The sequence below is a fragment of the Conger conger genome, chromosome 9, assembly GCF_963514075.1.
Source record: "Conger conger chromosome 9, fConCon1.1, whole genome shotgun sequence".
Taxonomy (NCBI): Eukaryota; Metazoa; Chordata; class Actinopteri; order Anguilliformes; family Congridae; genus Conger; species Conger conger.
The window spans coordinates 49502603-49517182 of NC_083768.1; the positions used below are offsets into that span (position 1 = coordinate 49502603).

General features: G+C 49.4%; 1 protein-coding gene and 1 non-coding gene across 6 annotated transcripts in view; both read right to left on the reverse strand.

The window, feature by feature from the left end:
* LOC133136505 (E3 ubiquitin-protein ligase UBR5) overlaps positions 1-14580 on the reverse strand; it is a 49429-nt gene that overhangs the window by 15027 nt on the left and 19822 nt on the right. For all 5 annotated transcript variants that reach the window (XM_061254059.1, XM_061254058.1, XM_061254057.1 and 2 more), the window contains exons 9-32: positions 14338-14549; positions 12723-12839; positions 12340-12450; positions 10872-11026; positions 10409-10526; positions 9993-10177; positions 9179-9288; positions 8681-8793; positions 8118-8261; positions 7401-7512; positions 7027-7181; positions 6494-6691; positions 5689-5899; positions 4798-4924; positions 4196-4347; positions 4003-4098; positions 3726-3849; positions 3143-3240; positions 2503-2657; positions 2241-2332; positions 1459-1605; positions 1098-1216; positions 441-567; positions 16-145 (exon numbers count right to left, since the gene is read on the reverse strand). In XM_061254059.1, coding sequence (XP_061110043.1) covers positions 16-145; positions 441-567; positions 1098-1216; positions 1459-1605; positions 2241-2332; positions 2503-2657; positions 3143-3240; positions 3726-3849; positions 4003-4098; positions 4196-4347; positions 4798-4924; positions 5689-5899; positions 6494-6691; positions 7027-7181; positions 7401-7512; positions 8118-8261; positions 8681-8793; positions 9179-9288; positions 9993-10177; positions 10409-10526; positions 10872-11026; positions 12340-12450; positions 12723-12839; positions 14338-14549 — 3308 coding nt within the window. The remainder of the gene's footprint in view (positions 1-15; positions 146-440; positions 568-1097; positions 1217-1458; positions 1606-2240; positions 2333-2502; positions 2658-3142; positions 3241-3725; positions 3850-4002; positions 4099-4195; positions 4348-4797; positions 4925-5688; positions 5900-6493; positions 6692-7026; positions 7182-7400; positions 7513-8117; positions 8262-8680; positions 8794-9178; positions 9289-9992; positions 10178-10408; positions 10527-10871; positions 11027-12339; positions 12451-12722; positions 12840-14337; positions 14550-14580) is intronic.
* Positions 11993-12122, reverse strand: LOC133138054 (small nucleolar RNA SNORA35). The gene has a single exon (XR_009709672.1). It is a non-coding gene; the product is annotated as a small nucleolar RNA SNORA35 (small nucleolar RNA).

A 14580-nucleotide genomic window follows, 5' to 3' on the forward strand; every position in this document is an offset into this window, starting at 1 on the left:
GCCCAGCGGCCTTACCGTGATGTCGGGGGCGCACTTGACGATGAGGCAGTGCGTAAAGCAGTCCAGCCTGATGGTGGCGCTCTGCTGGTTGAGGTACACCTGCTCCTCGGGGAGGAGGTGCCCGATACGACTACTGGCACTCAGCCTGGGGGAGAGAGGGAGGGAGGGGGGGTCAGCACTGAGCCAAGGCTCTTATACAGACAGCATTCTGATAGGAGGAAGTGAAGAGGGTGGAACACTGACAGAAAGCCCACTCTGATAGGGGGAGGGTGTGGAGGGGGAGGAGCTCTCACACAAACACCACTCTGATAGGGGAAGTGGGCAGAGGAGGAGGAGCTCTCTCAGAAACATCGCACAGATTGGAGGATTGAATGGAGGGGGAGGGGCTCTTGTACAGACAGCACTCTGATTTGAGGAGGGGAGGCCGAGGCCCTACGTACGGGTCTTTGTTCTCGCGGGAGCCGAAGAGGACCATGGACTTGAGGGCGTTCCAGTCCTGCAGCACGCGCTCCAGAGCCAGCTGGGCGAAGCGCGGGGGCTCTAGGTCGTGGTCTGGCATGTCCGAGTCTGAGGAGAGGAGAGGAGAGAAGACCACTCACCACCGCAGCTCCCAACCGCACTTTACACTGCCACCTCAGCGAGCGTGTTTTCACATCACTGTACCGACCGTAATTACACGAGGCGTGATTCACACTCAAACTGCATTCCATGTGTTGTGTAGGTGTTATGCCTTCATCTAATGTTCCTCCATGTGCCCAACTGCTATCGTGTTATTAGGACAATACAGACATATTTTGTGGACAAATCAAAATAGGGGGAGAGCGTGCATTTCACAACCGCATGGAAGGGAAACAGGCGACAGACAATTGCTGTATTTCGACAAGTCTGTATTTTCTACAGTCTATAGTCTGGATGCACTGGCCCAGTTCAACAGGAAAAGCTTAACAGCAGGACACATCTGACTCACTAAGAGACCTGGCCTTTTGCCTGTGTGATAACATCACTGCGCCATGGAACACAAGGGACTGAGTTCTCTTGACTGTCTGTGAAGTAGACTTCACCTTAAAAGCCTTTCACTCAGACACACTCAGACACACCTTCAGCATTAGCAGCTTTGCGGTTCCTGTCCTCCCTGATCCGCGGGGGCCGGTACTGGCAGTGCTCCACACTCTGCCTGGCGACAGTCTGGACCAGGAAGAGGAGGATGTGCTCCCCCCTGTGGCGAGATGGAGAAGCACAGTTAAACTCAGAGCCTGGGGGAGAGAGGGAGCGAGGGAGGGGGGGAGAGAGGGAGCGAGGGAGGGAGGGGGGGAGTGAGGGAGGGGGAGAGAGAGGGAGCAAGGGTGGAGAGGGGGAGAGAGGGAGGGGGGGGAGAGGGAGCGAGGAGGGGGGGGGAGAGGGAGCGAGGGGGGGGGAGAGAGGGAGTGAAGGCCCTCCGGGGGCCCTCTCCACACTTGCCTGCTGTTGGGTGTGGTGACCAGGCTGGTGGTGGTCAGCAGTCTGTACAGCAGGTCCAGGCGGGCTGACTTCTGCCCTGCGATCAGGGTCTTGCACTTACACTTCTCCCAGCAATCACAGTAAGCAGTGGGAGAAGTCCTCTTGAGCCTGGGAGCCACACAGAGTTGAGTGAGTTCAGGCACAGAGTTGAGTGAGTTTAGGCACAGAATTGAGTGAGTTTACACACAGAATTGAGTGGGTTTAGGCACAGAGTTGAGTGAGTTTAGGCACAGAGTTGAGTGAGTTTAGGCACAGAGTTGAGTGGGTTTAGGCACATAATTGAGTGAGTTTAGGCACATAATTGAGTGAGTTTAGGCACAGAATTGAGTGAGTTTAGGCACAGAATTGAGTGAGTTTAGGCACAGAATTGAGTGAGTTTAGGCACAGAGTTGAGTGAGTTTAGGCACAGAGTTGAGTGAGTTTAGGCACATAATTGAGTGAGTTTACGCACAGAATTGAGTGGGTTTAGGCACAGAGTTGAGTGAGTTTAGGCACATAATTGAGTGAGTTTAGGCACAGAATTGAGTGGGTTTAGGCACAGAGTTGAGTGAGTTTAGGCACATAATTGAGTGAGTTTAGGCACATAATTGAGTGGGTTTAGGCACAGAGTTGAGTGAGTTTAGGCACAGAGTCGAGTGAGTTTACTTGGTAGACAGTAAAAGGCTGTGGTATGCATACAGCACGGTAGGCAAGCAGGACACTTCTAGGACGAGGTCCTGAACGCGCCGGTGAAGCGCTCTTACTTGCAGTCGTGACCCTTGTGGCAAACCCTGGCACACTCCGTACAACAGCACAGAGACTCCAACAAACCGCAGGTCCGGCACTCAAAGATGTCCTGAAAACACACACGGCTGTCAGGCTAAATTCCGCCTCAGAGTCCCACTGCACATCACCCTCAAACGCAAAACACCCAACCCCCCCCTCCCCCCACACATCACCTGCCAACTGCTCGCTCAAACGTGCACTTCTCACGCCGCCCCCTAGTGGACGCGGTGTGACGCTCACCTGGTTGATGTGCTCGGCCCCGGTCCAGGTGAAGCTGCAGGTGTCGTTGCAGCAGAGCACGTAGAGGGGCGAGTCGTCCGGGTTGGTTCCGGCGGGGCAGATCATCTCCATGAACACAGAGTCTGTGTCGTCCTTCTCCCCGGGGCCAGAGTCCCCTGCACCACACAGTGAAGTGATGCAGTCAAACAGAGGAGTAACATACTAATATAATGACCATGGCAATGAGAGTATTAGCATATTATCAATAAAGTAAGGGTGTCTGATGTTATGCGAAGAGAGTGGACATGTTTTTCTTTTACCACTTTTAGCACTAAGCACTTGACTGAAGGCCTTGATTAGCCAACTGAATCAGGTATTGCAATGTTAAACAACCTGCTTCCAAGGTAAAGCTGGACAAGTTGCTGCATTAAAGGTTTGACGAAGGCAAGAGAGAATATAGAAAGTACTAAATGTTTGTCAAAGCTAAGACGGAATATTATAATCCAGGTTAAACTTCCTAAACCTAGTTAAATCAAAGCTGAAGAACCAGACTAAACAAATCTGCTTAAACTTTGACCTCAAAATCGTAACAGCACTACAGTTATTTCGAAACGCAAACGTTTCCGCAGCTCGACACTGTGGTCCTCACAGGACACCATACCTTTGGCTATTTTCTGAGCGGCTTCCAAAATGGTAAGGGCGGCCGGGTACGCCCTCCCGCTGACGGCCAGCATGAACGGGGTCATTCCACGGGCGTCCCTGTGGAACAGAAGAGACCGGAGCGTTACTCCGGAGGAAAGGACAACCTGCAGCAACAGGAGCCACGGTTCACCTGAAGAGCACAGAGATTAGCTGCATTTCCAGTCAGACCGGCTGGGGCAAACAACAGATCCACCGCGTTTCTGGCTAAGCCCTTAGAGCCCTCTCGAAGTGCCAGGCAGGCCTTGTGGTCAAGGTTTTTTTGGGGATTTATTTTGGGGTTCAGGCTTCGACATGCCTGTTATGTCTCTATAAAAAGCACTGTACAAGTACAACTGAACTGAACTCACTGTGTGTTTGTCAACAAACACCGAAGGTAACGACATCAGTCTATCACCTGTAAGGTCTATCACCTGTTGTTGGGCATATTACTCCCACTGAAAGATACCTGCTAACTTTAGTATTTTGAAAACAAGCCAAATGTGACAACCTTGCCCTGGGTCACACAACCAGCGGACCTCTCGAGTGTAACAGAGCAGACATACTTAGCAGAGAGCAGCTCCCGGAGGTACGGGCGGAGCAGAACGCTGTCACACATCAGCTTCAGGATCAGATGGGCGTTGGCCTTCCGGTCTTTGGACTCCACCAGCGAGGGCTCTGAGGAAGGCCCTTTCAGGACACAGAGCAGAAGCCGTCCGTCAAGATACGAGACGATGGAACGTCGATCGGGTTGGGACAAAACTATAGCGTGGTCTGGCTAGCCTGGCCCGCTGTATATGAGCTGGACGCGGAGTCAAGTGGGAGAGCTTGAGTTCCTCTCACCTGGTATAGTCGAGGTGCTGGGGCCCTGGCTCGTGCCAGAAGAAGCCGTGGTGAGCGAACCCACAGCAGGAGCCAGGATGAAATCGATATCGCCATCTAGAGGAAGCCAAAATAGTTAAAAAACGCGGTTAGCGAGGACTCAAAGCGTGATGGCATCGTTGGCTGATTTTGGGCGACGCTGAGAACAGCTGACCTGGATCCATGGGCGGGGGGTCTGGCACCCAGCTGGGCGGGGCGATGGGCGGGGACACGGGGTCCTGGTGCTCGCTGGAGGAGGGGCCTGACTCGTGGCGGCCCAATCCGGCGGCTCTCAGGGACCGCCTCATCATCTCGCGCAGACGCAGCCTAGGGAGAGCAGCGCTACGTTACGATACGCGGCTAAATCTTACCGCCAGGGCAGGCACGCCCCGGAGCCCAGAGCTCTGGGGCCAATCACACACCGTACAGGGCTGGGAGGGGTCCTACACTGGCACAGATAAGCACTTTTTTGCTCTTCGTTAGAGTCATAAAACATACAGAATCACAGTAGCTCAGCATGGCCACCTACCACGTGCTAACTGCTGCAATTAGCAAGTACTACTGTCATTTTTATATGACCGTTATATAATTAGATGTCTTTAGCTTCAGCCGTTGTGAAAACACCCTCTGCATGGTGCAGGGTATATCGCTATTACCACAGAGAGCACCCCAGTGTACGTGAGACCTTACGGATGGTTCTGCTCCTTCGTTAAACATGCGGCATATATGCAGACATACTGTAAGTCTGCTAAATAAAAGGTGGTGTGCCGTAAATACCCGCGGCTGCTGGACGATCCCGTCCTGTTCCCCGAGCTGTTGCTGGAGACCACGGAGATGGCGTTGGCGATGGCCTCCACCGCGGAGAGCCTCTCCGCGAACGTGTTCCTCTCCGACCGCTCGGCTTCTGGAAAACACAGCCGGGAAACGTGATCCTTCCACGCCGGCGTTCCCAACCCTGTTCCGGGAGGTCGACCAGCACATTAGCAGCTCAACCAGATCTAGCTGTTGAATAAGGTGCGTTTGGGAGGGTTGGAGCGAAACTCTACAAGATGGTAGAACTTGGAAAACAGTGCTGTACGCCTGGGCTGTTTTTGTAAGGAGCCTGGCTCTTTTCCGATTGTTCTCTCCCTCTACAGTATAGAGCATACACCTTAGCTGATGTGTCGTGAGCATTCTGGCACAAAATGACTGCCGTGGGTGTTGCAAATTGGTGGCGGTTGAAGTGAGTGTAAAGCACTTTGAGTGAGCGAAAAGCCCTATATAAATGGACCTATCTATATATCTATCCAACTATCTCTGTAGGCTAACGCAGCTTTTCCATTTGCGCTACTAATGTTGCGCCACATAAAAGCTCACATCTTTGCTCTAAACTCTGTTCCAATAACCTTGCCCTATAAATAAAACTGAATGACTCCCATAAAGTTCTAAGTTTAAAAATGAGAAAAATGTGAAATGTTTCATTTTGGTCTTAAAAACGTACCCGTAACATAGTGTCTGCTTTGTACAACATCAGCAAGAAAGAAGACTATTCAGCGGCAGAGATTTGCTGGTTCATCAATAAGGGAGTACACATAAAGTCTAATAAATGTAACAAAGCAGCCCAAAGACTTCTCTCAGGCCGCGTAATCTGAAACAGCGGTCCCCCTGTGACCTCCGACCCGGACGTACCTTCCTCCTCCTTGGTCTCCTTGTTGCTGACGGGGAAGCAGACGGAGACGGCTGCGTGCAGGACGTTGCGGTTGCCGTCGCAGCGGTGGCCCAGCAGGGCGGCAAGGGCGAGCGGGCTCTGCTCCAGCAGCACGGCCTGCTCCAGGTTGGCCAGGTACTGGCGGCACGCCTCGTAGTCGCAGCGCAGCACCTGCTGCATCAGGGTCTGCTTCTGCAAGGCACACGCGCGTACGACCGTGCGGTCAAATACCGGAGTGACCCGAGGACCATGGGACCGCTGTGACTACTGAGGATTATGGGACCGTGCGGTGAAATACAGGAGTGACCGCTGACCATGGGACTGCTGTTATTATTGAGGATTCTGGGTTGTGGCGGTCAAAGACAAGAGTAACTGCTGACTAATGACTATGGGACTGATGTGATTACTGAGAACTATGTAGCCACACCGTCTTGCGTAGATGCGACGATTAACTGAGGACTATTTACTGCTTTATCAGGTAATGATGGACCACACGGTCAAATATATAAGTGGCCTCTTTCACCCAAGAACATACTCAAAGATCAAGACTCAAAGCACTGCGATCCATCACTGCTAACACCGTAATGGTGTCATGGTCAGGGATCTAGATCGGTCATCAGAAGATGGCTGATTTGACTTTGGACATATCCTAAAGTGATAAATTTAGGGCTGCCTCCAACTTAGGCAGACAAATGCTGGAACCAATCAAACACTTAATTCATCACATTAATTTAGGGACATTTTAACAGCAGACCTAGTAGAGGGTTACATTCGAGGAGCACATACTTCCACAGCCATGATGATAATGGCTGCCTTCTTCTTGACAGTCGAGTTGGCGGGAAGGTTGGCCAGAGAGTGAACCCCCAGACCCAGGCTGGATATGGGGGGCAGATCCAGCCAATCGGGGTCTCGTATCCCACCCATACAGTCTTTCGCCATGGGGTAAATAGTTCCGTTTCCGTCCCTCAGGACTATTGGGGATTCCTTAACAAAACAAAAATCAAATGGGTTAGAGGCAGGAGAATGCACATCTACAAGAAACAAGAAACTATCTCTCTCAAACTGTTGATCTCCTGGGATTCTCACACACAGCAGTCTCAAGAGTTTACAGAGACTGTTGTGAAAAACAAAAAACATTCAGTGAGCGGCAGTTCTGCAAGTTGCAGCCTTCATTATTGATCAGAGAAAGCTCAGGCAACCACGTTCCAGCCTCCGAAGTTGTTTTAAAAGTAGTGCAATCAAAGCCGTAACGCCACGTCTCTGGGGAAAATGCAGAGCGAGTAGTGTGTGAAACATGCTAGCACGTAGTGGGAGCTCACCTGCCCTGCAGTGAAGATGGCCACGTTGCGCTCGTTCTGGCCCAGAAAGGCCAGGCTGCTGGTGGGGAAGTTATTCTCCTGCTCAGCCTTCCCAGAGGCCAGATCAAAGATACAGTATCTCACCCAGCTGCCCGTCTTCAGCACAGCATGGACTCCTGAGGGGCAGACAACCGCAGCCGGTCAACACAACCTGGTCAGAACCTGGTCAGAACCTGGTCAGAACCTGGTCAACACAACCTGGTCAACACAACCTGGTCAACACAACCTGGTCAGAACCTGGTCAAGACCTTCAACATGATACACCTGGGAGTTTAAGTCTCTAAAAATAGTTGCAAACAATACAAACATTGGGAAGCAAAAAACAAACTTAGTACCTTTGGAGTCAACATTCACAGCCAATATTTCAGCCTTTTCAGGTATACACAGTTTTTTAGGAGTGCGCTGGAAGCAATCGGGAACTTTTGGAGTTCCACCGGTTTTTACAACCTGTCGAAGGAGAGAGCAGAGGAAAGCAGGGTCACCGACAACAGAGGAGAGTTTCTCTATTAGAGAGACCAGGGGGGATTTCACACAGCAGGATTACTGAGATAGCCAAATTCACTGAGTAAAACCTGAAACCCTTACAAAACTGGAACGTGGACTGAAGTAAAAACAGCTGTTGCAGGTTTTACCGTATATATTTACCAGGGACAGAGCACATTAAATAAACGATTTCAGTTTCCACATCAATGTTCATGTGCCAGAGTTAGCTAATGAGCTAATTATCATGTGCCGTCCCTAACCTGCATGTCATTGGACTGTGGGAGGAAACCGGAGTACCCGGAAAGAACGCGGACACAGGGAGAACATGCAAACTCCACACAGAGAGGCCCGGGTGGGGCGCAAACCCAGGACCTTCTCACGAAGTAACAGTGTAAATGGTAAATGGTTGGCATTTATAGTGCCTTTATCCACTATATAAATGGATAAGGGAACTGTGCTACCGTACTCTATCAACGTATCCAGCTAACTCAGTCTCCGGCCCGGTGAAACACCCCCCCTGCGGGCTGCGCGTTAGCGTTAGCGGTGGCGTTAAACGCGGGAGGCCCTACCTGCAGCTCGTCTATTCTGAGCAGCCTGCAGTCCTGAAGCAGTGAGGACGGGTCAGAGTCAGAGGGAGCTGCGCTCTGGCTGCTCACACTGCTCGACGTCCCTGGAAATTTCACAGCAACATACGCACCATCGACTTTTAGCACCTTGAGTTCAAAAGAGAGAGCGGTTTGCAAACGTTGTACCGGCAAAGGAGCATCACAACAACAGAGAGACAGTACAGTTCATTTACAGCAGGGCATTGCATCGTGCATTAACATTTTATGCTAATTACAAAGCATTTCGTAATATTAAAATTACAAACATGGTATGAAACAAAAAGTGCTATTTAAAAAAAATTAAACTAATTAAATATAGGTATATACATAAATTTAGGAATACATAAAATTATGAAATTAAGCTTTACAGAAAAGATTTGCAGTTACATTCACATTTGAATTAACCGGAACATTACATATTTCAAAATGCATTTTTACACAATAAATCCAAAAGTTTCTGAGATTCCATCCCTCTTTCCCCCCTCCCCTTGAAGACAGCTGGGTTTGGTCACTGGGGCCACACACACCTTTCCTACAGGGACATTTTTTACATCCTCCACAAAAACCACTTCCCGAAGAGGCCACTGCTCTTCGTTCACTTTCTCCTCTTCTTTGGGGGCGGGAGTAGAGCGTCGTCGCTCTATAACACAAAAAACGGTTAGCACAGGCACCACAACGGCGAGGCATCGTCTAACGTGTAACACACTCACCAATACATATAAACACACACTATATGAAGGTATCCACACACAAAGCACAGATATAGACAATCTATGCAGCACATTTTCAGCTGTAAATACTCTTACTAAGTACCAATATAAATGCACATTTCTAAGTAGGAAAGAGCACAAGTGGTGCTACAACAAAATATAGGGAATAAGTGTTATGAAATGTTGAGATAGTCATTGCGGAGGCAGTCTCCTGAGTGGTGTGCTTTCAGAAGCGCAGAGTTGGACGCAGTGCGAGGCTCAGACTGCACTGAACGGCAGACGGGCTCATGGCGCTAACGCGGGTGGCTCACGTACTGTAGGGCAGCGAGGCGCTGCTGGCGATGGACGAGGTGTCGCTGCAGGTGGACGCCGGGGAGGGAGGCGGGCCCATCTCAGTCTTCACCGCCTCCGGCTTGCTCTCGGTCCTGCGGGCAGAGAGGGGAGGGGTCGGTCGGCCCGTCAGTTTTATGCGCACTTGCGACCGTGTGAGGTCACCGTCGCTGCGTGTCGCCATCCCCAAGGTTCCCGCTCTTTTCAGGAAGTCATTCTCCAGGACATTTCACATGAGTTACATACATGAAACGTGGACAAAGTTCAAAGACGGTGGAAGGCCCAGGGGGTGGACAATGTGCAAGTGCTTAAGCCAAAACTTGTGACACCGGGTGATCTCAGCGGGCAACAAAAAAAAAAAAGAGAGAAAAAAAAAAATTTGGCAATCTCAGCTCTAAAAATATTGCTTAATAGGTTGAATTATAGCCTAGCCAACAATATTTCCAGGCATTGTCCATGACTGTAAAACTAGTGTATATATTTCCACATTTTCAAGGACAAGTGGGACCCCGCTCTAGTGACTAAGGTGGCTGAGACTGGGAAAGTCGGTGGTTCAAGCCCCAGGGTAGGCACAGTAAGATGCAGTGCAGCAAGGACCGACACTGTCTAAAGCGTAGCAAGTCTAATCAACCGTGTATATGTGTATTGTAATGTAATATAAGTCAGTATAAGTGTAAAATATCTGCACTCTAAGTGAGTATAACTGAAGAATGTCTGTATTGTAATGTACTGTAAGTCAGTATAAGTGTAAAATATCTGCACTGTGAGTGAGTATAACTGTAACTATAAGCAGTCTCACTTGGCCTCCTGGGTCTTGCCGGTCTTGTCCAGACTCTTGAGGCTTTCTGGAGAGCGCAGCTGGAACCTGCAGCTGTCGTTCATGTTCCACACAGACTCCAGCAGCACCCCCACCTTGGGCACGCCCGTGCTGACGGAGAAGGCCACCGCGCCCGCGTGGTACAGCGGGTTGTTCCTCAGGCACACCTGCGGGTCCACAAGCGCACATATTATTCCGGGAAGGGGTGCAGGATAGATCACATATTTATCCTTACATTTTCCACTTTCCCACTTTCCGAATTAACCCCCCATATCAAATGTGTAGCCATCAATGCTTCGTTTGATGACCTCTATGTAAATTATGTCAATGTTTTGAGCGGTTTTAATTTACAAAAGATCATGCCGCTTGCTCAGAAGAACAATACCCCGTGCTCTGACCTGTGTTCCCACGGTGATGTTGGGGATGGAGGATATGCCGGCGCTGGACTTTGGCTTCTTGTTCTTGGCTCGGGCCTTCTCCAGCATCTTCTTGCGTTGGCTGAACGGCACAACACCCCTGAAGAAAAAGGAGAGGTTAGTACAATTATAATTTTTAAATTTCAATTTTTCAATTGGTATAGTGCATTACACAGCAGACTGTCACACAAAGTAACAGAAGGGAAAAAAACATATCGGCCCTAAGCTCCCAAATATGAAATAAATGACTCCCTTACGGGGAGAAAAACCCTCAAACTCTTGGGATGATCCCGGCTATAGGGGCAAGCCCATCCTCCACAGGTCTATAAGTTCAGTTGGCAACGTTTGATGCATTAAACCAGTGGGTAAACAATTTAACCCCAAACCCTCAAAAAACTCTCACATTAAGCAGAAATGAGCAGGGCGCCCAGTGGCCATGACTCACCACCAGCAGAGGCAGGTCTCCAGCTGGGCGCAGGTGTACAGAGCGCAGCAGTGCAGAGACACGATGCGTTCCCCCTGCAGCTCGCTGAAGGCCTGGGCCCCGTGCTCCAGCTTGGAGGCCACCGTGCTCAGCGTGTCGTCCACCCACGTGGCCACCTGCCAGGGACCAGCGCGCGGTTACTCCAATAACCCCACATCAAAACAGTAGTACTCAAAATGTGGTCACACCACAATAAGATGGCATTAACTAATGTAGTTGTTAACATGAGTTGATGATGGACAAGTACATTAAGCATGACATTAACCTTTCATTAGTTAACTAGCTAATTAATTTGTACATGAATATTCATACATTAGGATGAACCGTAGGATGAACTTTAGTCAACAATTAACAAATATATAAAATGACTTTTCCATTCCAATATGAATTGGCAATAACCAATGTCGTTCATGATGTCCAAACACATTAACAGAGCTGTACAGACTAACTTCTCAATAGTAGTTAAATACATTAGTTAATGCCAATTCATAGAACCTTACTGTAAAGTGTGAGCCAAAACATTCGGTTTATATATGTTTATCCATATAAAATAGGTTTATTGCGCAGAGAATCACGGCATGAATTTATGAATTTAGTGGCACAAAGAAATCCCGGGGTAGCAGGATCGGCTGACGATGTAATATGTAATAACGTTATATGTCATATCCAGATTAATTATGCTCAGTTTTGAGGCGATTTAGTTCTAAAAACATGTTGGTCAACTTCCTAGCTAGGCTGTCTAATGATCGTCTAACTAGTTAGTAACAAGCAACACAACAAAACATTTTCTTGCTAATCAGCCAGCTAATGTCTTGAAAGTTAGATCTATCTAAAAAGTTAGTCACATTTTATTTCCCGCTTTAGGTTATTCGAATATCCGAAAAGAAAATATTCAAATAACGCAAGATACCCAACCAGAACACCCAGAGAGCGTGCCCAGAAAACACACCTGAGATTCCAATAGTTAATATTATCCATATTATTATTATCCATATCCATATCAATTTTATCGCAAACGAATGCATGCCTTTAATCTCTCACTGTCCATCTGTAATGGATTGTCTAATGCGTAACCCTGTGCAAGGTGTTCTCAGCCATGGAAAGGGGAGGAGCAGTTGTCTAGCACAGCCCTTCTGCTAACTGAGGTTGCTCTCGCACCGGTGTGAGAGTAGACAGCCAAAGGAAAGGCTAGCCAGTCACTTAGCAGTGCAGACAACTTACATTACTCAATCATCATGACTCAATCATCACGCAAAACATTTTAGAATTCTATAAATATTAATATTATATATTTTTAATTTATTCTGAAGAATTCTGCTGAAATTAAGAGGACAGAGGTCCAATTGAATAAGTAGCTCAAATGTATATAGAAACTTTTTTTCCAGAATACAACCCTTTGGGTCTGAAGGGGGCGGAGCCACGCTCAAACCTTGTTGCTCTCCGTGGCGACAGTGGCTCGGATACAGTTGGCAGACAGGAGGGTGATCTTCTCATTGGTCAAGCCCAGAACGGAAGCCCGTGGGTGGTGGACAGAAGGGTTCTGCAGGATGAGGAGGGGGGGGAGAGGCCTCGTGTTAAAAACACCACTGCTCAGGCTACAGGGCTACAGGATCTGTCAATACGTTGTACATTAATTTCCAGGGCTTTGTGTATTCCATGAGTCGGAGTGAGTATAGAAAAGGACAGTTCCTATTATTAGGCCAGTAACAGTGCATCAAGACGTGCTAGCATCAACTAGTCAATTATACTACAGTTTGCGGTCTATATGGGCAGTATTAAAGCAGTGCGTTCAGGCACTCAGAGGACTGTTACCTGTGTGTTTCTGTAGGGTTCTGGTTCACTCCATTTCCATTGGTAAAGCTCTCCTTTGGTACTGACAGCCACCAGCTCAGAGTACAGCGCCCCAATGCTCACAAACTTAGTGCCATCCTACAGAACAACAATAAAAAGAAATTCAATACAAAAACCGCAAGAAAGAAGAACAAACCCCTTCTATAGAGGGGGAGCCAGTCATTTAATATGTGTACAATACTTTTCCTCTTGTATTGGTTGATTATCCTGTGCATTAGATATGCCCAACCTCAGGCCCGTCCAGAGACGGGCTTGTCCTCAGGCTACCCCGGCGAGCACACGGGACGCTGAATTTGGACACCTGCAGACGATACGATTCCCTCTGAAGCAGAGCCAGCGCGCAGGCCGCCCGTAATCGAATCAGCGCAATCCCGGCTGGCCGGAGAACCGCGGCTCGTTGCGATAATTCGCTCGGACAACAAGGCGGCCTTGTGCGGCGGGCGGACAGAAATAGCGGCCAGGGTCTCCGGAGGGGAGAGGAAACTGCCCCGGCCTTGGCAGCCGTGCCTGGCAGCTGTCGCCCGCAGCCCTGGAAACGCGGCGGAAACGGAGCTCGGTGCGATCGCTTTACCTCCCCCCCTTTCTCTCCTCCCCCCCTCCATTGCGCTCTCTCTCTCTCTGTCTTCCCTTCTTCCTCCAGATACCCCGTTTCTCTGAGCCGAAGTCGCATGCAACGCATCCAGAAAGCCTTCGGAAATGACTGCTAACATGAGGTGCGGGCTGGAGGGTCTCATTTATTACTCTCCGTTTAGAGCAGGCTGTTTTGCGAGATGGATGAACGCTGAGGTTGGTACATATTGAGCGATGCTGCTGAATATGAAGTGTGGCATATCGCCTGTGCGGGCGTGGGCTGAAAAGGCTTTCTTTTAAAACAGGCTGACGAGAAACTCCCCGAATGAGTTTCTCATTAGCCAACTCGGCGAAAACAACCGACAGGACATTCCAGGCACTTATCAAACAGCGGCCGCGTCTCAAATTGAACATTGTGGACTGGTTTAGTAAATCAAGTGATCAAGTGCATCCCAAACTCAAGTACGAAACCGGTAAGTACACATCGAATTCACCGGAAGTCCTCGTCGTACTAAGGAAGACCAAAATCGAGCACACTTCCGTTTCCCAGGAGTCATTGTGTTTTCAGAGCTGACAGCAAAGAAGAAATGGAAATCGAAATACTCAATCAAATATAACGGATTGAGAGCTATCTAGCTAAAAATACAAAGCAGAAGCTAATGAGGGCATAAAACTAGCTACATATGCTAGCTAACATCACTGACTCAATCATAATATACATACTGCTAAGGATTTTTCCCTTTTTACTTTCAAAGTAAAACAGTACTAAGATACACTACCATTCAGTTTGAGGTCGCCTTGTCTCTGTCCGCTTTTTCTGAAACTAAACACTTTATTTATCAAATACTTATCGCCTGGGCGGAAATTAAGATTGATCACGGCATGCGCAAACTTTCAAGGACGGCCCTCTCGCATCCCTTAGCCTGCGCGTTCACACCGAGGGCGGGGCGTTTTCTCACGGCGGGTGAAGGCGGAGAATGGCAAGGCGGGGCGGGGCGGGGCAAACCTTGTCTGGCCACCACTGGAGGTCCTCGGCCAGGGAGACGGGGCTCTGCGTGGGCGGGCTCTTGCGGTCCAGGCCGGGCTCTCCGTCCCTGCTGGTGGAGCCGCGCTCCGTGTCAAAAGAGGCCCCGTCGAGCCAGCGGCGCTCACGCAACCTCAACACAGACTCACGCTCACGCAACAGCTCCGAGTCGCGCTCTAGGGGAAGAAGGAGAACTGGTATGCAATGGGGTCACACCAGTGGGAT